Below are 19,641 nucleotides of genomic sequence, written 5' to 3' on the forward strand. Positions count from 1 at the left end.
GTATGTGGGTATGAAGGGGATATTCGGGTGATGAGTGAGGTATGTGGGTATGAAGGGGATATTCGGGTGATGAGTGAGGTATGTGGGTATGAAGAGGATATTCAGGTATGAGTGAGGTATCCGGGTATGAAGGGGATATTCAGGTATGAGTGAGGTATCCGGGTATGAAGGGGATATTCAGGTATGAGTGAGGTATCCGGGTATGAAGGGGATATTTGGGTACGAGTGAGGTATCTGGGTATGAAGGGGATATTCAGGTATGAGTGAGATATCTGGGTATGAAGGGGATATTCAGGTATGAGTGAGGTATCCGGGTATGAAGGGGATATTCAGGTATGAGTGAGGTATCCGGGTATGAAGGGGATATTCGGGTGATGAGTGAGGTATGTGGGTATGAAGGGGATATTCGGGTGATGAGTGAGGTATGTGGGTATGAAGGGGATATTCGGGTGATGAGTGAGGTATGTGGGTATGAAGAGGATATTCAGGTATGAGTGAGATATCTGGGTTTGAAGGGAATATTCGGGTGATGAGTGAGGTATCTGGTTATGAAGGGGATATTCAAGTATGAGTGAGGTATCTGGGTATGAAGGGGATATTCAGGTATGAGTGAGATATCTGGGTATGAAGGGGATATTCAGGTATGAGTGAGGTATCCGGGTATGAAGGGGATATTCAGGTATGAGTGAGGTATCCGGGTATGAAGGGGATATTTGGGTACGAGTGAGGTATCTGGGTATGAAGGGGATATTCAGGTATGAGTGAGATATCTGGGTATGAAGGGGATATTCAGGTATGAGTGAGGTATCCGGGTATGAAGGGGATATTCAGGTATGAGTGAGGTATCCGGGTATGAAGGGGATATTCGGGTGATGAGTGAGGTATGTGGGTATGAAGGGGATATTCGGGTGATGAGTGAGGTATGTGGGTATGAAGGGGATATTCGGGTGATGAGTGAGGTATGTGGGTATGAAGAGGATATTCAGGTATGAGTGAGATATCTGGGTTTGAAGGGAATATTCGGGTGATGAGTGAGGTATCTGGTTATGAAGGGGATATTCAAGTATGAGTGAGGTATCTGGGTATGAAGGGGATATTCAGGTATGAGTGAGGTATCTGGGTATGAAGGGGATATTTGGGTATGAGTGAGGTATCTGGGTATGAAGGGAATATTCAGGTATAACTGAGGTATCTGGCTTTGACGGGGATATTCGGGTAATGAGTGAGGTATGTGGGTATGAAGGAGATATTTGGTTGATGACTGAGGTATCTGGGTATGAAGGGAATATTCCGGTGATGAGTGAGGCATCTAGATATGAAGGGGATATTTGGTTGATATGTGAGGTATCTGGGTATGAAGGGGATATTCGGGTGATGAGTGAGGTACCTGGGTATGAAGGGGATATATTCGGGTGATGAGTGAGGTACCTGGGTATGAAGGGGATATTCGGGTGATGAGTGAGGTACCTGGGTATGAAGGGGATATTCGGGTGATGAGTGAGGTACCTGGGTATGAAGGGGATATTCGGGTGATGAGTGAGGTACCTGGGTATGAAGGGAATATTTGGGTATGAGGGAGGTATCTGGGTATAAAGGGGATATTCGGGTGATGAGTAAGGTATCTGGGTATGAAGGGGATATTCGGGTGATGAGTAAGGTATCTGGGTTTGACAGGGATATTCGGGTGATGAGCGAGATATCTGGGTATGAAGGCGATGGGTGAGATATCTCAGTATGAGGGAATATGTGGTATGATGGTGATAAGTGTATTATCCGGGGATGAGGGTCAAGAGTAAGATATCTGAGTGTGAGGGTGATGACTGAGATATCTGGATAGGAGTATGATATGAGGTATCTGGGTATGATATGAGGTATCTGGGTATGAAGGGAATATTCGGGTATAACTGAGGTATCTGGGTATGAAGGGGATATCCGGGTATGAGTGAGGTATTTGGGTATGAAGGGGTTATTTGGGTGATGAGTGAGGTACCTGGTATTAAGGGGATATTCAGGTATGAGTGAGGTATCAGGGTATAAAAGGGATATTCAGGTATGAGTGAGGTATCTGGGTATGAAGGGGATATGAGGGTGATGAGTAAGGTATCTGGGTATGAAGGGGATATTCGGGTGATGAGTAAGGTATCTGGGTTTGACAGGGATATTCGGGTGATGAGTGAGGTATCTGGGTATGAAGGAGATATTTGGTTGATGAGTGAGGTATCTGGGTATGAAGGGGATATTCGAGTGATGAGTGAGGTATCTGGGTATGAAGGGGATATTTGGGGTATAAGTGAGGTATCTGCATATGAAGGGTATATTTGGGTGAGAGTGAGGTATCGTCGTATGAAGGGAATATTCAGGTATGAGGGTGAAGAGTAGGATATCTGAGATTTTATGGGTATGAAAGTTATGAGCGAGATATCTGGGTATGAAGGCGATGGGTGAGATATCTCAGTATGAGGGAATATGTGGTATGATGGTGATAAGTGTAATATCCGGGGATGAGGGTCAAGAGTAAGATATCTGAGTGTGATGACTGAGATATCTGGATATGAGTATGATATGAGGTATCTGGGTATGAAGGGAATATTCGGGTATAACTGAGGTATCTGGGTATGAAGGGGATATCCGGGTATGAGTGAGGTATTTGAGTATGAAGGGGTTATTTGGGTGATGAGTGAGGTACCTGGTATTAAGGGGATATTCAGGTATGAGTGAGGTATCAGGGTATAAAAGGGATATTCAGGTATGAGTGAGGTATCAGGGTATAAAAGGGATATTCAGGTATGAGTGAGGTATCAGGGTATAAAAGGGATATTCAGGTATGAGTGAGGTATCTGGGTATGAAGGGGATATGAGGGTGATGAGTGAGGTGAAGAGGGTGATGACTGAGATAACTTGGTGAAAGGATGATGAGTGTGATATTTGGGTGTGAGGGTGATGAATGCCATCTGGGTTAGAGGATGAAGAGTGTGGTATCTAGGTATGAAGGTAAAAAGTAAGATATCTGCAGAGACACAAGTAAGAAGAGCGATAGCGCCCTCCAGTGGCCATGCAATTATAAATCACAGCAAACCAGCAGGTAAAACACAACTGTACAAGCCTAAGGGGGATTATACCACCTGTGCATGGACTCCACTACATGAGCGTTTCCCCTTTAAGGCCCGGCTCTTCTGTCAAAGAGTTACATATTCTATCTAGTTGTTTATTAGTTTCTATCGTGGATAAACATTTGTACCCCACGATCTGTCCGAGAAAAAGGACCTTACATCCTGTAGGGCAGCAATGTTTCTCCATGGCGCTCAGGACTGTAGGAAAGCTGGGTGACAACCCCGTGTGAGGCGTGACGGCGGCCATATTGCCATTACAGCTTACCTAGAGATGAATGGAACTAATGCTGCTGACCATTTATAACCCCCTGACATCAGAGGACGAGGCCGGGGGGTCCCTAATCATCCCAATACTCAGGCTGTATCACAGCGGTGGCCACGTTATCGCACCACATGGGATGTGAATTTGGCATTCAACCGCGATGCCGGGGTAGAACCGCCAGGAGAAGAGACATGGAGCACTGGAGACTAAGGAGTCTCTAGGATGGTACACCCCCACCCCAACCATCCTGTACTGATCATAAGGCCATGTCACGTCTTTTACTCCAGTCACAGCCAGAGCTGCAGTCACTGTTCTGCTGTTGCATCATGTCTTGTACTCCAGTCACTTCCAGAGCTGCTGCTACATCAGATCCCATAGTCCAATTATATCCAGAGCTCCTATCACAATCCTGCTGTTACAGGAGGTCTTATACTTCAGTCACATCCAGAGCTGCAGTCACTATTCTGCTGTTGCATCACCTCTTATACTTCAGTCACATCCAGAGCTGCTGCTACATCAGATCTCATAGTTAAGTCATATCCAGAGCTCTTATCCCAATTCTGCTATTGCATGATGTCTTATACTCTAATCACATGCAGAGCTGCAGTCACTATTCTGTTGTTGCATCATGTCTTATCCTCCAGTCACATCCAGAGCTGCAGTCTCTATTCTGCTGTTGCATCATGTCTTATACTACAGTCACTTCCAGAGCTGCTGCTACATCAGATCTTAGTCCAGTTATATCCACAGCTCCTATCACAATCCTGCTGTTACATGAGGTCTTATACTCCAGTCACATCGGGAGCTGCAGTCACAATTCTGTTGTTATTGTCATGTCTTAAACCCCAGTCACATCCAGAGCTGCATTCACAATTCTCCTGTTATGCAGCATTTTATCTTCTTGTCACACACAGAGCTGCATTCACAGTTCTGCTGTAACATCATGTGTTATACTCTATTCACATCCAGAGCTGCAGTCACAGTTCTGTTATATGGAATCCATCAGACATGATCGGGCAGACGTACATGGTGGGAGTTGTTGTCTTTGGCAAGCACTACAGCTACCAAAATGCACCATCAGAAAGTACGCTTTATACATACACTGGAGCAGCAGCAAGGTGCGAGGTCCTGAAGCCTGGGAACTAACGAGCAACCTACAAAATTGTGAGTGCAGCTCTGGATGTGGCTATAGTATAAGACAATGCAACATCAGAATTGTGAGTGCAGCTCTGGATGTGGCTATAGTATAAGACAATGCAACATCAGAATTGTGAGTGCAGCTCTGGATGTGACTGGTGTATTAGACAATGTTACAGTAGAATTGTGAGTGCAGCTCTGGATGTGACCGTAATATAAGCCATGATATAAAAATAGAATTGCGATTGCAGCTCTGAATGTAAATGGAGTCTAAGACATGATGCAATAGTGGAATTGTGACTGCGGTTATAGATGTGGCTAATGTATAAGACACAATATGAATTAACTGTAGAATTGTGAGCGCAGCTCTGGATATGACTGGAGTATAATATATAACAGAATTGTGATTGCAGCTCTGGATATGACTGGAGTATAAGATATAACAGAATTGTGATTGCAGCTCTGGTTGTGAATGGAGTATAAGACATGCTGTAACTCAGGACCAGTACATGATGGCATATGGAGATGTATGCTGTGAAATGGTGTTGGGGGGCAAGTCAGACCCCCATCCTCCGTATCCCACGGGTTAGTGTATTAGCCGCCACGCCACAACAAGCCATCACATGCTGCACTCTGACAGGTCGGTTACCTCGTCCACAACTGGAAGCGAAACGCGTTTCTTTCTCTTTAAGCTCCCAAATGTGCCCTCTAGGAAGCCCTGACAGCGCCTCCAGAAGGACTTGTGGGGTGAGGGCAGCTGGGCACATGGAAGAAAGACACACAGTTACATGACGGGGCGGCGGGTGGACCCCGGGGCCACACCTTGACATTTGTTGGGGTCACACGTGACCGTAACGGGGTGAACCAGGCTGTTGGGTAACGGCACAGATTGAGGGTCTATGAATCTGGGGCAGATTACGGGGTCCTGCCCATCCCCCGTCTCACTATATGTATACTCTCCTCCAAGTGGGAGGTGCCCCCCAGTTCAGGTGCCCCCCAGTATCCCTCCCATCCCCGGCACCTCCTTACCATGACTGCTTCCTCCTGGGGTTCTGGGCTAGCAGATTCTGTCGGTGGGTTCTTGGGCTCCAACCACAGGGGCCCTTTGGCGCACTTCCTGGAGCAGTCTTCTGGCATGTGTACCCCCTCCACCATGTCTGTGCCCACTGGGGGCCTGCCGGGCGGAGGTTGGTACAGTATAGGACTCAGCGCCCTCCTCCTGTACTTGCGGAGTATGGGGCCCCTGGGGGCTGGACGGAGGGTCGCGTCCTCATCCTCAGGACACTCGAACTCCTCGAAGGCCCCAGAGCTGGGAGTGACCTGCAGAGACAGAGGGACGTCATACACAGACATACTACTCCCGTCATGTGTGGGGCGTGTGCCATGTGAGTATAATGTCACGTGTGATTATAAGATGGGGGCTACAGGACGCTCAGACTTCGTGATGTCACATATAAAGGCTGACAATAGGGTCGCGTTGCAAACCAGGACATGACTGCTGCAAAAAAGTCGAACACTGTTGGATTTTTGGTCGCGGGCTGCAACGCATGCGCAACATTATCAGCATAAACCGCAACATGCGCCACGTGCGACCGCTGGTGACCAGTCTGCAGTCTGGAGATTTATTACAGCAAAATCGCAAATCTTAATTAAACTCAGTGTTCAAAATAATTACGCACCCGGGAGGAGGAGTCGTTTCACTGCAAAACTCAGCGGATTGGTCTTTACAATGGGTCATGTGACAGCAAATTGTAGACAAGTCAAACCAATGTTTTTGGATGCAAACTCGCCATCACGCGCCCCGAGTCGACAGAAAAAATGCGCTGCTGTTCGGGAATTCAGGGACGAGAAAGAGATCGCGGGAACAGCCCCAAATCCCGCAGAATGGCAGGTTTACACTTTTTAAAAGTCTTGCTGTAAACTCCTGTTAGTCCCTGCAGGGATGAAGGGAACCTCTGCAGGGGACTTCCTTCATCCCTGCCGGGGCTTACCTTCATCTCCCTGGGGGTTCCCTTAATCACAGGGGGTGAAGGGAATCCATGGGGAGATAAAGGGAAGCCCCAGGGAGTCCCCTCATCCTGCAATGAAGGGAACCCCCAGGGGAATCAGGGAAACCCTGGGGATTCCCCTCATCCTTGCGATGAAGGGAACTCCTGAGGACATGAAGAGGATCCTCTGGGGTTTCTCTTCATGTCTCTCCGATGAAGGGAAGCCCTGCCGCAGGGATGAAGGGAGTCCCCCGCCGTGGGCTCCCCTTCATTGGAGACACAGTGCTTCTGGGTTTAGCAGTGCAGCAGAACTCACTCCCCCTCCCTTTTTTCCCAGCTACCATAGAAGTCTATAGCCACTCTTGCGGTTTGCGTACCAAAGATAAGTCAAGAGCATAGCAGGAAGTTGGAAGGGACCTTCGGGGTCATCGGGTCCGACCCCCTGCTCAGTGCAGGATCACTAAATCATCCCAGACAGATATCTGTCCAATTTCAGTCGCCGATGTCCTTTCTTTTTTAGGCGCGGCCTAAATTCCTTCCCCTGAACGTTTCCATAGGAAATCATTGGTTCTAATAGTCCCTTTTTTGCGCGTGTAAGCTAGCTGCGCACACTCCCTCGTGTGAATGAGCCCTCAGCCAGCAATTGCTGGGGACACATGAGCCACTAGCGTTCATGTAGTAGCACCCCAGGGGTATGTCTCACGGGCGGATGTGCCACAGATTACAGTAGCAGCAACGGGAATAATATTTTCAAAATCTCGTCCACACGCTGGGGAAAAAATCCGGATTCCACATCTTCAAATGAGGGGCGAATTCTGCACCAAAATCTATGTTAAAATCCACGCTAAAAGGTGTGGAGATTGACAGCAAATTCCAGCAAATCCTGTGGACTTCCCAGCAAATTCTGCCCCGTGTGGAAATACCTCTAAGGAGGCGGCTCACACGGGGCGGATTTGTCGCGGAATTCCTGTGCAGACCCGCGAGCGTTAGCGGCTGCTCCTAGCACTCCTGTAATAGCAGCCTAAGGCCGGTCTTCCACAAACGGATTAGAATTGCGGGTTCCGTGGTCGCTGTCCGTGTGTATGATACACAGTGATACACGGTCTATCAAATGCAGTGACCTTTGCTGGTTCACTCACACTTGCAGGTAGGAATTGCGGATTCCGTGAGCGGAAGATAAATTGCGGCATCTACGGATGCGTTCATTGCGTGTGGATGGAGATTCGTACGCAAATTGCTTAGAGACCAGATAACAAATGCAATAAAGAAAGCAGGAATTTGTGGGCAGACAATGTAGGACCGAGTCTGGGGAGCGGCTCACCATCCAGACTGTCTGCAACCTTCACTTCTGGGCTCTTCCTCCAGAAGAAAGCATTGGTTTTTTTTTTAAAGTGGTTTCTACTACTTCCAAAAAAGTAGTATAAACCAGCCGAGCTGAGAGAGCACTTACAATAGGTTGAGAAAAATGCATCGCATCTCTGCACATGCGATTTTCACGTATGTAAAAAAAAATGAAAAAGTAAATCGCATATTTTCATAGCAAAAATAAACATAAGATATATAGAAACATAATAAATATAAGCAAACGTGGGAGTCACAGAGTGGGAGGAGCAAAAACATTACGTTTGCAAACATCTTAGCGCCTCCTTGGTTCTTTACACGTGACGATACAGTGATGGGTGACTATTATCTGATGCACGGTGATCATGTTTAACGCGTCGTCCTGCTCCTTACAGACCTTTGGTGCGTCCATGTAGTCGTCCGCCTCGCTTGTGATACTTTTTTGCGTCTGGTTACCCATAATCCTCTGCCGCTTCTGGCACCTCCACCTCATGAGTAGCCAGCTGAGCAGCCCCTGCACCTCCTCCAGACGCTGCCGGATCTGTGGGATTATCAGTATGATCAGTCTAAACACGGGACACGTGTAACGTGATCGCACTGCTGAAGCTGCCATGACAGTGTGACCGGAACACGACAGGAACAACTACTCTCACCATCTGCGCCAGGAGATGATCTTCACCAATCAGCTTCCAGCCAATCCCAGCCAGCGCTTCAAAGTCCTTCAGCTTCCCCTCCATCATCCTCTCTAGCTCCTCCCTCTGCGCAGGGCTGAGACGTCCCCTCGGACTCTCTGACAAGATCTGACCTCGGGTGACCTCCGTCCATGATCTGCGCAAAGAGGAAAGTGACAGGGACAAGAGACAGCGGAAGAGATTATACAGAGGAGATACAGAGGATAGGAGGGGGGGGTGGGGAATACAGAGGACAGGGGGGATAATACAGAGTAGATACAAAGGACAGGGGGGATAATACAGAGTAGATACAGAGCACAGAGGGGGATAATACACAGGAGATACGGAGCACAAGGGGGACAATACAGAGAAGATACAGAGGATAGAAGGAGATTATACAGAGGAGATACAGAGGACGGGGGGGGGGGATAATATAGAGGAGATAGAGTATAGGTTGGGATTATACAGAGAAGATACAGAGTATAGGAGGGGATTATACAGAGAAGATACAGAGTATAGAAGGGGATTATACAGAGGAGATGCAGAGTATAGGAGGGGGATTATACAGAGGAGATACAGAGTATAGGAGGGGATTATACAGAGAAGATACAGAGTATAGGAGGGGATTATACAGAGGAGATACAGAGTATAGGAGGGGATTATACAGAGAACATACAGAGTATAGGAGGGGATTATACAGAGAACATACAGAGTATAGGAGGGGATTATACAGAGAATCTACAGAGTATAGGATGGGATTATACAGAGAAGATACAGAGTATAGGAGGGGATTATACAGAGAAGATACAGAGTATAGGAGGGGATTATACAGAGAAGATACAGAGTATAGAAGGGGATTATACAGAGAACATACAGAGTATAGGAGGGGATTATACAGAGGAGATACAGAGTATAGGAGGGGGATTATACAGAGGAGATACAGAGTATAGGAGGGGATTATACAGAGGAGATACAGAGTATAGGAGGGGATTATACAGAGAATCTACAGAGTATAGGAGGGGATTATACAGAGGAGATACAGAGTATAGGAGGGGATTATACAGAGAAGATAGAGAGTATAGGAGGGGATTATACAGAGAAGATACAGAGTATAGAAGGGGATTATACAGAGAACATACAGAGTATAGGAGGGGATTATACAGAGAACATACAGAGTATAGGAGGGGATTATACAGAGGAGATACAGAGTATAGAAGGGGATTATACAGAGAACATACAGAGTATAGGAGGGGATTATACAGAGGAGATACAGAGTATAGGAGGGGATTATACACATAACATGCAGAGTATAGGAGGGGATTATACAGAGAATCTACAGAGTATAGGATGGGATTATACAGAGAAGATACAGAGTATAGGAGGGGATTATACAGAGAAGATACAGAGTATAGAAGGGGATTATACAGAGAAGATACAGAGTATAGGAGGGGATTATACAGAGAAGGTACAAATGACAAAAGGAGATTATACATAGAAGATACAGAGTATAGGAGGGGATTATACAGAGGAGATACAGAGTATAGGAGTGTATTATACAGAGAACATGCAGAGTAAAGGAGGGGATTATACAGAGGAGATACAGAGTATAGAAGGGGATTATACATAGAAGATACAGAGTATAGGAGGGGATTATACAGAGGAGATACAGAGCATAGGGGAGGGGGATTATACAGAGGAGATACAGAGTAGAGGAGGGGATTATATAGAGAAGATACAGAGTATCGGAGGGGATTATACAGAAAAGATACGGAGTATAGAAGGGGATTATACAGAGAAGATACAGAGTATAGAAAGGGATTATACATAGAAGATACAGAGTATAGGAGGGGATTATACAGAGAAGGTACAAATGACAAAAGGAGATTATACAGAGAAGATACAGAGTATAGGAGGGGATTATACAGAGAACATGCAGAGTATAGGAGGGGATTATACAGAGGAGATACAAAGTATAGGAGTGTATTATACAGAGAACATGCAGAGTAAAGGAGGGGATTATACAGAGGAGATGCAGAGTATAGGAGGGGATTATACAGAGAATCTACAGAGTATAGGATGGGATTATACAGAGAAGATACAGAGTATAGGAGGGGATTATACAGAGAACATACAGAGTATAGGAGGGGATTATACACATAACATGCAGAGTATAGGAGGGGATTATACAGAGAAGATACAGAGTATAGAAGGGGATTATACAGAGGAGATACAGAGTATAGGAGGGGATTATACAGAGAAGATACAGAGTATAGAAGGGGATTATGCAGAATATAGGAGGGGATTATACAGAATATAGGAGGGGATTATACAGAGAAGATACAGAGTATAGGAGGGGATTATACACATAACATGCAGAGTATAGGAGGGGATTATACAGAGAAGATACAGAGTATAGAAGGGGATTATACAGAGGAGATACAGAGTATAGGAGGGGATTATACAGAGAAGATACAGAGTATAGAAGGGGATTATGCAGAATATAGGAGGGGATTATACAGAATATAGGAGGGGATTATACAGAGAAGATACAGAGTATAGGAGGGGATTATACAGAGAAGATACAAAGTATAGGAGGGGATTATACAGAGAAGATACAGAGTATAGGAGGGGATTATACAGAGAGCATGCAGAGTATAGGAGGGGATTATGCAGAGAAGATATGGAGTATAGAAGGGGATTATACAGAGGAGATACAGAGTATAGAAAGGGATTATACAGATAACATGCAGAGTATAGGAGGGGATTATGCAGAATATAGGAGGGGATTATACAGAATATAGGAGGGGATTATACAGAGAAGATACAGAGTATAGGAGGGGATTATACAGAGAAGATACAGAGTATAGGAGGGGATTATACAGAGAGCATGCAGAGTATAGGAGGGGATTATACAGAGAAGATACAAAGTATAGGAGGGGATTATACAGAGAAGATACAAAGTATAGGAGGGGATTATACAGAGAAGATAAAGAGTATAGAAAGTGATTATACATAGAAGATACATAGTATAGGAGGGGATTATGCAGAATATAGGAGGGGATTATACAGAGAACATGCAGAGTATAGGAGGAGATTATACAGAGAAGATACAGAGTATAAGAGGGGATTATACAGAGTACTGGAGGGGATTATACCGAGTATAGGAGGATATTATACGGAGTACAGGAAGGGATTATACGGAGGAGATACACATTGCAGGGTTGAGAGATTGTTAGTTTTCTGGTACACATATATAATTTGATACTGACATCATCCCCAGGTAGCGCAGGAAGAATTCCCGGAGCCGCTCCGTCTTCTGTAGTCGTGCCTGGTTCTCCTGGATGAGGGTCTGTAAATCGGCCCATGTCCTTAGTGCATCCTCAATGCTCCTTCCTGCTGACAGGCTCCGGTTCGGACATAAGTCCTGCAGCTGTTCCTTCTGCTCCTGCAACTTCCTCACCTCCATCCCAATCCTTCCAGACATGTCTGTCTATGAAAGAGATAATCCGGGTCAACCTGTACCCTCTGCCACCAGGTATGATGCCACTCAGCCACACCTGCTCTACCCACAATGCCTCTGCCACTTAGGGCAGCCACCACGTTTTCACAATATTTGACTGCCATAATTTGCTAATAATCAGAGTAGGTGACCATTTTTGGCCATCATGCTCCACACCGCTACTTTCTGTATCCCACCTAGTGGCGGTTTAGACGCCTCACCTCCACCTGCTGCTGCTGACTGAAGACTCCCTGCAGATCCCTCAGATCCGTCTCGCTCCTCACAGCCACAAACTCCTCCTCTACTTCCTCCAGCTGGGAACGGACGTCTAAGAGTTTGGCGCGGGTGGCCACCATCATCTGGGACAAGGCTAAGACCTGTGAAGAAAAAACAGAGTTGTCCAGGCAACCAAGTACATCAGTACATCATGAGAGGATGTCACCTGGGGTAAAAGAAAAATCCCATGCCTGGTGCTGCCCCCTGGTGTCTCATTTAGGAATTGCAGTCGGAAGGGCGTGCAAATATGGCACCAAATAATTCATATACACAAAGTGTGCTACACAAAGAGTCCAGGTTATATATCTGGCACCCCCTGGTGCGGGTACCCTCTAATCACCCACTATATAAGACAGAAGTTGTGCTTCGGCCCTCACCCTGCTCTCTAGTTCCGCGGCCTCTCTGCTAACCGCCAGCGCTCGCTCTCTCTCCTTGACGGCGTCGTTCAGCATTTCCACGGCTTCCTGCAGCTCCTCTAATGGGGTAAACGACTGTGTTCTGCCTGCGGCCGGGCCATGAGGGTCACCTCGGGCCGTGCCTCGTGTAGCTATCTGAGCCAAGAGAAGAACTGTGCGTTACATGTGCGCAATATCATAACATATCACCCTGTAGGATACAGACATAAAATATGCAGACCGGCGGTTTTTACTGCTCCCACAATGGTTGACGCTCAGCTTTCCTGAGCTACTGAATGGCCCAACTCCACAAAAATGGAGGCTGTATCGCCAAGTAAGCCAGTCACTAGGAAAGCAGGGCGACTCCGCCTGGACGGTCATATTCGTTATCACTTCGGACAGGACTTCTATTTACTGGAGCAGATTCTGGGTCGGGGGTCTGGTCCGCTCGCGCCTTGCTCCCCGTATTTCAGGCTCTCACCGTTTCCTTCTTCTTTCGTTCTTCCTCCATTTGTACGACCTTCATGAATTCAGACAGCACCAGCGTGTCCCTTAGATCAGAGACACGGCGCCGGAGAGCGTCCTGGAGCGTCTGAAACCTGAAAGAGGGCAGGAAATGTTCTAAGCAGACAGTAATGGAGGACAGGTTCCTGCGGCCGCTGAGCCTCAACTGCACATAACATACCGCTCTATACATGGCGGCATATAGGGCGGTCGAACGGGGAAGATGCCCACCGTCCTTCACCAAATGGGGTCTCCACCACCCTAATCGGGAGGATTATTACTTCATGGCAGTGTTATAGGAGCACTATGGTGGTTATGCTTGTCCACCACTTTGGCTACTAGATGGTGATATAATTTGGGTACTATATGGTGATATAATTTGAGCATAATATGATGGTATTATTTGGGTGCTATGTGGTGATTGTGCACTGTATGGTACGGTAGAATTAGTTGGGTATTATTTGGGTACTGTATGGTGACATCTGAGTGTAGTACGGTGACATCTTGAGCACTGTATGGTGTTATTAGTTACAACATGGTTGTACTATATGGTAGTATCATTTGGGTAATGTATGGTAGTATTATTTAGGTACTAAAGATTGTATTATGTGAGTACATGGTGATGTTTGAGTACTGTATGGTGAAAATATTTAAGCACAGTATGACGGTATTATTTGTGTACAGTGATATTTTTGGAAAGATTGGAAAACGCTCAATAAAAATTATTTAACTAATATTTAAACGCAGTATGGCGGTATTATGTTGGTACTATATGGTGACCTTATTTAAATACTATATGGTGGTATTATTTGAGTACTTTATGGTGGTATTATTTGAGCATTGTATGGTGGTATTATTTGAGCACTGTATGGTGACATTATTTAAATACTCTATGGTGGTATTTCTGATTGTGCTACTTTTTGCAACCCTGTAATAGATTGTACCTGTAACTTTCATTCACCTGGCCAGTGCCCCTTGTTTAAAAAATACAAGGTTGGGTTTGAGGCCTGTGAACAACATTTTGCCCTGGGGCATCCAAAGATAGTGATCCTACCCTGGTTTTGTAGACAATGCTCTGACATATATGTCCCTGTAGTCTAATACATATGGAATCACAAACTCTATTCTGCTGTTACATCAGACCTTTCGTGTCTTATATGCCAATAACATCCAGAGCTGCATTCATAACTCTGCTGTCACATCATGTCTTCAAACACAACAAAAGTTATATTCCAGATTTCTGTTTGCAATCCATTAACACTGTGTTGCTAGAAGCCCCGTACAGTTTAGACGAACTCCTACTTGTATTTTTACATTTTATTATGAGACGCAATTGTGTGGGTTTTTTTTTCGACATCAAACAAATGTTGTAACTGGAGCTCTGGAGGTGACTGGAGCATGACGTGATGTAACATTAGAATTATAGCAGCAGCTCTGGATGTGACTTGTGTATAAGATATGATATAATGCAATGACAACAGCTCATTAATAGCTCTTGTCTGGTTTCCTGGTCCTGACATATTCTATATACTGTCTACTATGTGCCGCGGCTGTGCCTCACCTCTCCTCCACCTCCTGGACCTTCACCTTCACCTCCATCTCCTCAGTCACAGCCCAGTTCGGCTTCCGACATCTTTTAGCTTTTCCTCGGAGACATTGCAGAGCCGATCCCCGAGATCTCACCTCTCTCTCCAGCAGCGACACCTGCTTCAGGTCCTTACGGATCAGTTCCGGACTTCTCATGGCGGCCGGCTCCGAGAGCAGCAGCTCCACATCCTGCAGCCACTGTGTTGTAGAGGTAAGATCCTGGAGAAGATGTCGGACCTGGGGATGAATGTGTAAGGAGGTTATTACAGGAGTATCTGGTGTCTAATGTGGATAGACTCTAAGGTGGGAGGTGGTTACTAATGTCTATAGACTCTGAGGAGGGAGGTAATAAAGTCTATAGACTAAGCGGAAAGGTGGCTAATAATGTCTATAGGCTCTGAAGTGGGAGGTAATAAAGTCTATAGACTCTAAGCAGGGAGGTGGCTAATAATGTATATAGGCTCTGAAGTGGAAGGTAATAAAGTCTATAGATTCTAAGCAGGGAGGTGGCTAATAATGTCTATAGGCTCTGAAGTGGAAGGTAATAAAGTCTATAGATTCTAAGCAGGGAGGTGGCTGATAAGGTCTATAGGCTCTGAAGTGGGAGGTAATAAAGTCTATAGATTCTAAGCAGGGAGGTGGCTGATAAGGTCTATAGGCTCTGAAGTTGGAGGTAATAAAGTCTATAGACTCTAAGCAGGGAGGTGGCTGATAAGGTCTATAGGCTCTGAAGTTGGAGGTAATAAAGGTCTATAGACTCTGAGCAGTTCCTAGTGTAAAAAAGTTGCACCTCTGTGCAAGTGGGGATTTGCTCAAATTGTTTTCTGTTTGTGTCGCAGTTCGACATTTAAATGTTCACATTTAAAGAATGGGGCGTGGCTTGTCAGGAGGGGGCATGGCCACCCCAGATTGACATATTTATGTATAATTTACACCAGAAATTGATGTACATTATACTAGAAAGCAACACCAGCTCAGATCTGGTGTACATTTCTGCGTAGGTGCATGGAGAAGCCGAGGTGTGCCTAATATATGAAGGCATACTTCTCTTCATATATTAAGCACATTGTGGAAATATTATTAAGAGCAGTATTTGAAATGCCAATCTTAATAAATTTCCCCCATAGTGTCTATAGGGTCTGAGGTGGATGGTAACTAATAATATCTATAGGTCCTGAAGTGGGCGGTTATAAAGTCTATAGACTATAAGGAAGGAGATGGCTTAAAATATCTACAGGTTCTGAAGTGGGCAATGACTGGCAACATGTATAGACCCTGAAGTAAGCAGTAATCTAAAAGAGCTATAAGCTATGAAGTGGGCTTTAATAAGGTCTATAGGCTCTGAAGTGGGGGGAAATAAGGGGAGATGGCTACTAATGTCTATAGCCTCTGAAGCAGGCACTTACTAACAGCATCTATAGGCACGGAGCTAGGTGGGAACTAATGACATCTATAGGCTCTAAGGTGGGAAGTATATAATAATATTTATAAGCTCTGATGTGACTGGTAACTATTAACATCTATCAATTCTGAGGCGTGTAGCAAGAATTATTTATAGGCTCTAAGGTGTGCAGTAAGACATATCTATAGGCTCTGAGGTATGTAGTAACAATCATCTGTAGGCTCTGAGGTGGGTGGTCACTGACAGCATCTATAGGCTCTGGGGTGCTCAGTAAGTAATGATATCTATAGGCCCTGAGATGGGCCGTAACTAATATCATCTATAGGCTTTGAGGTGTGCAGTAGGACACATCTATAGGCTCTGAGGTGTGTAGTAACAATCATCTGTAGGCTCTGAGGTGGGTGGTCACTGATAGTAGTATCTATAGGCTCTGGGGTGCTCAGTAAGTAATGATATCTATAGGCCCTGGGATGGGTGGTAACTAATATCATCTATAGGCTTTGAGGTGTGCAGTAGGACATATCTATAGGCTCTGAGGTGGGTGGTAAGTAATAACATCTATAGGCTCTGAGGTGGGTGGTAAGTAATAACATCTATAGGCTCTGAGGTGTGTAGTAACAATCATCTGTAGGCTCTGAGGTAGGTATTTGACCTCCTGGCACTCACCTCCGGGGTCTCGGATGGTCCATGTGGTCGGTGACCGGTTTCTGGCTCGGAGGTCAGTGACCTGATATAAATGGGAAATAGATGAAGAACATACCGCCATATAAGTGCCTGGCACCAGTATATAACACAGCAGGGCCGGCTTACGTCTTATTACATATTACAGGTACCTTGTGGGCTCGGGCGAACGCAGGCCGCCGTCCGGACTCCTAGTTTGTCGCTGCGGCCCGCTGTTCATCTTCTCTGTCTGCAAACAAACAAATCTGCTGCTTTAAAAACGGAAAATGTTAATAAGGAGGAACAGCCGAGCCCCATCCCCCACTGACCTGGGGGCCACCACTTCCCAGGAGGCTTTGCTCTTGGTTTCCCACGCTGCTGTGCTCGGGGGTCCCTGAGGTCAGACAGTCGCCCGGTTCTCTGGTGGGAATGGTGGACGGAGCAGTTCTTGAGGTTTTCTCGCTCCTTGGGGACAAGACATTAGAGGGATCCAATTATAGTAATTCTGGGAAATGCAGGCGGCGAAGTGCAGGAAAATCCAGGACTCGGCGCAACTGCGGGACCTTGGGTAATGGCGCCTACAACCCATCCCGACCTTGCGGATACAGGAGGCGTTGCGGACTATTTTCCACCACCGTCCTATCGTTGCCACGAGCATCACAAATCTTTACACCTATGAAAAGTCTGAACTCTTCTACAGTCACATCTAGAGCTGCATTCACGACTCTGCTGTTATATTATGTCTTATGCTCCAGTCACATCCAAAGCTGCAGTCAAAATTCCACTGTTTTCCTGTTAGGCCTCTGATGTCACTGATCAGTTCCATGTCTGTAGAGCGCATACTATGATATAGTACGTAGTGGAAGGGCAATATAGTTTAATACTATGTAGAAACCATTACATCTCCAACAATGCAGTGCAGCCCAGCACAATGTGTCACCGACTGGCTTGATCAGGGAAATGCGGTGGATATAGTTTAACTTGACTTTAGTAAAGCATTTGACAAAGTATCTCATACCATACTTATTGAGAAAACGACCAAATCTGGGATTGACAAGGCAACTATTAGGTAGATTCACAACTGGCTGAGTGATCGTACTCAAAGAGTGGTCATAAATGGCTGCACATCCAAGTGGAAGAATGTATCAAGTGGGGTACCACAAGGCTCTGTCCTGGGCCCAGTGTTGGTCAACATTTTTATAAATGATCTGGAGGAGGGAATTCATGGAAAACCGATCAAATTTGTAGATGATACAAAGCTAGGAGGGATAGCCAACACTAGGGAAGAGAGAGAGGGGATTCAAAAAGATATAGAAAAGCTTGCACAGTGGGCAGCGGCTAACAGAATGGTATTTAACAAGGAGAAATGCAAAGTCCTACATCTGGGCAAGAAAAATGAAAAAAGGACATACAGAATGGGAGGAATTGGGCTAAGCAGCAGCACATGTGAAAAAGACTTCAGTATACTAATAGATCATAGACTGAACATGAGTCAACAATGTGATGCAGCAGCCAAAAAGGCAAACACAATTCTGGGATGTATTAAGAGAAGCATAGAGTCTAGATCATGTGAGGTCATTATCCCCCTCTACTCTTCCTTCAGACCTCATCTAGAATACGGTGTCCAGTTCTGGGCACCGCACTTTAAAAAAGACATAGACAAACTGGAGCAAGTTCAGAGAAGATGGTGAGCGGTCTGCAAATCATGTCCTGTGAAGAATGATTAAAGGATCTGGGAAGGTTTAGCTTGCAGAAGAGAAGGCTGAGAGGAGACTTAATAGCTGTCTACAAATAGCTGAAGGGCTGTCACAGTGCAGAGGGATCAGCCCTATTCTCATCTACACAAGACTAGAAGCAATGGGATGAGATTGAAAGGGAGGAGACACAGATTAGATATTAGACAGTGAGGGTGATCAATGAGTGGAGCAGGTTACCACAGGAGGTGGGGCGTTTTCCTTCAATGGAAGTGTTCAAACAAAGGCTGGACAGATATCTGTCTGGGATGATTTAGTAAATCCTGCACTGAGCAGGGGGTCGGACCCGATGACCCTGGAGGTCCCTTCCAACTCTACCATTATATGATTCTATGTGTCATGGGAAGATGGAGCGGACGCTATACTGTACCTGAGTGTGTGCTGGAGACGGGCCCACCCCTCCTTCACCTGTCGATGCTTGTGCAGGGCTCTGGATGACAGCAGAGGATGCAGATTGGACACTTGGGAGACGGTGACATCCAGCATCTGCAGGACAGAGGGGAGACTATGAGATACCACCCAGAGAGGGCGCCACTGCACAGAGCGTCTCCAGGCATCTGCCGAGTGTGTCCTCATACCATGATCTGGCTGGCGATGTCCCTCAGATCCTGATCACCACGTCCATCGTCTCTACTCTTCACCCAAGTACAGCAGCTCTGAGGGAGAAGGGGGAAGAAGGGAATACATGGAGAACCCCAACTTTATGTTACACAGTGTACAATACGCACACCATCATACACCGCGCACACGCTGCACCCTCCTCATACACAGCGCATGGCGCACCCTCCTTGTACACAGCGCACCCTCCTCGTACACAGCGCACCCTCCTCGTACACAACTGCACCCTCCTCGTACACAGCGCACGCTGCACCCACCTCATACACAGTGCATAGCGCACCCTCCTCATACACAGCGTACCTTCCTTGTACACAGCACATGCCACATTCTCCCCATATACAGCATATATTGCACTTTCCTCATACACAATACATACTGCACCTTCCTTATACACAGAATTCACTGCACCCTTCTCATACACAGCACTTTTCTCCTAC

At 46.0% G+C, this 19,641-nt stretch overlaps 1 protein-coding gene across 4 annotated transcripts in view; it reads right to left on the reverse strand.

Moving 5' to 3' along the window:
• Window positions 1-19,641, reverse strand: part of LOC136620449 (spectrin beta chain, non-erythrocytic 5-like) — a 48,876-nt gene that overhangs the window by 12,287 nt on the left and 16,948 nt on the right. For 2 of the 4 annotated variants that reach the window (XM_066595221.1, XM_066595223.1), the window contains exons 9-22: window positions 19,165-19,242; window positions 18,957-19,072; window positions 17,162-17,297; window positions 17,006-17,082; window positions 16,839-16,899; window positions 14,745-15,007; window positions 13,161-13,278; window positions 12,662-12,835; window positions 12,230-12,385; window positions 11,779-11,999; window positions 8,492-8,666; window positions 8,236-8,379; window positions 5,539-5,829; window positions 5,159-5,266 (exon numbers count right to left, since the gene is read on the reverse strand). In XM_066595221.1, coding sequence (XP_066451318.1) covers window positions 5,159-5,266; window positions 5,539-5,829; window positions 8,236-8,379; window positions 8,492-8,666; window positions 11,779-11,999; window positions 12,230-12,385; window positions 12,662-12,835; window positions 13,161-13,278; window positions 14,745-15,007; window positions 16,839-16,899; window positions 17,006-17,082; window positions 17,162-17,297; window positions 18,957-19,072; window positions 19,165-19,242 — 2,118 coding nt within the window. The remainder of the gene's footprint in view (window positions 1-5,158; window positions 5,267-5,538; window positions 5,830-8,235; window positions 8,380-8,491; window positions 8,667-11,778; window positions 12,000-12,229; window positions 12,386-12,661; window positions 12,836-13,160; window positions 13,279-14,744; window positions 15,008-16,838; window positions 16,900-17,005; window positions 17,083-17,161; window positions 17,298-18,956; window positions 19,073-19,164; window positions 19,243-19,641) is intronic. The other 2 variants (XM_066595224.1, XM_066595225.1) reach the window with 1 other exon arrangement.

Source organism: Eleutherodactylus coqui, chromosome 3 (genome assembly GCF_035609145.1).
Source record: "Eleutherodactylus coqui strain aEleCoq1 chromosome 3, aEleCoq1.hap1, whole genome shotgun sequence".
In the NCBI taxonomy this organism is placed as follows: domain Eukaryota; kingdom Metazoa; phylum Chordata; class Amphibia; order Anura; family Eleutherodactylidae; genus Eleutherodactylus; species Eleutherodactylus coqui.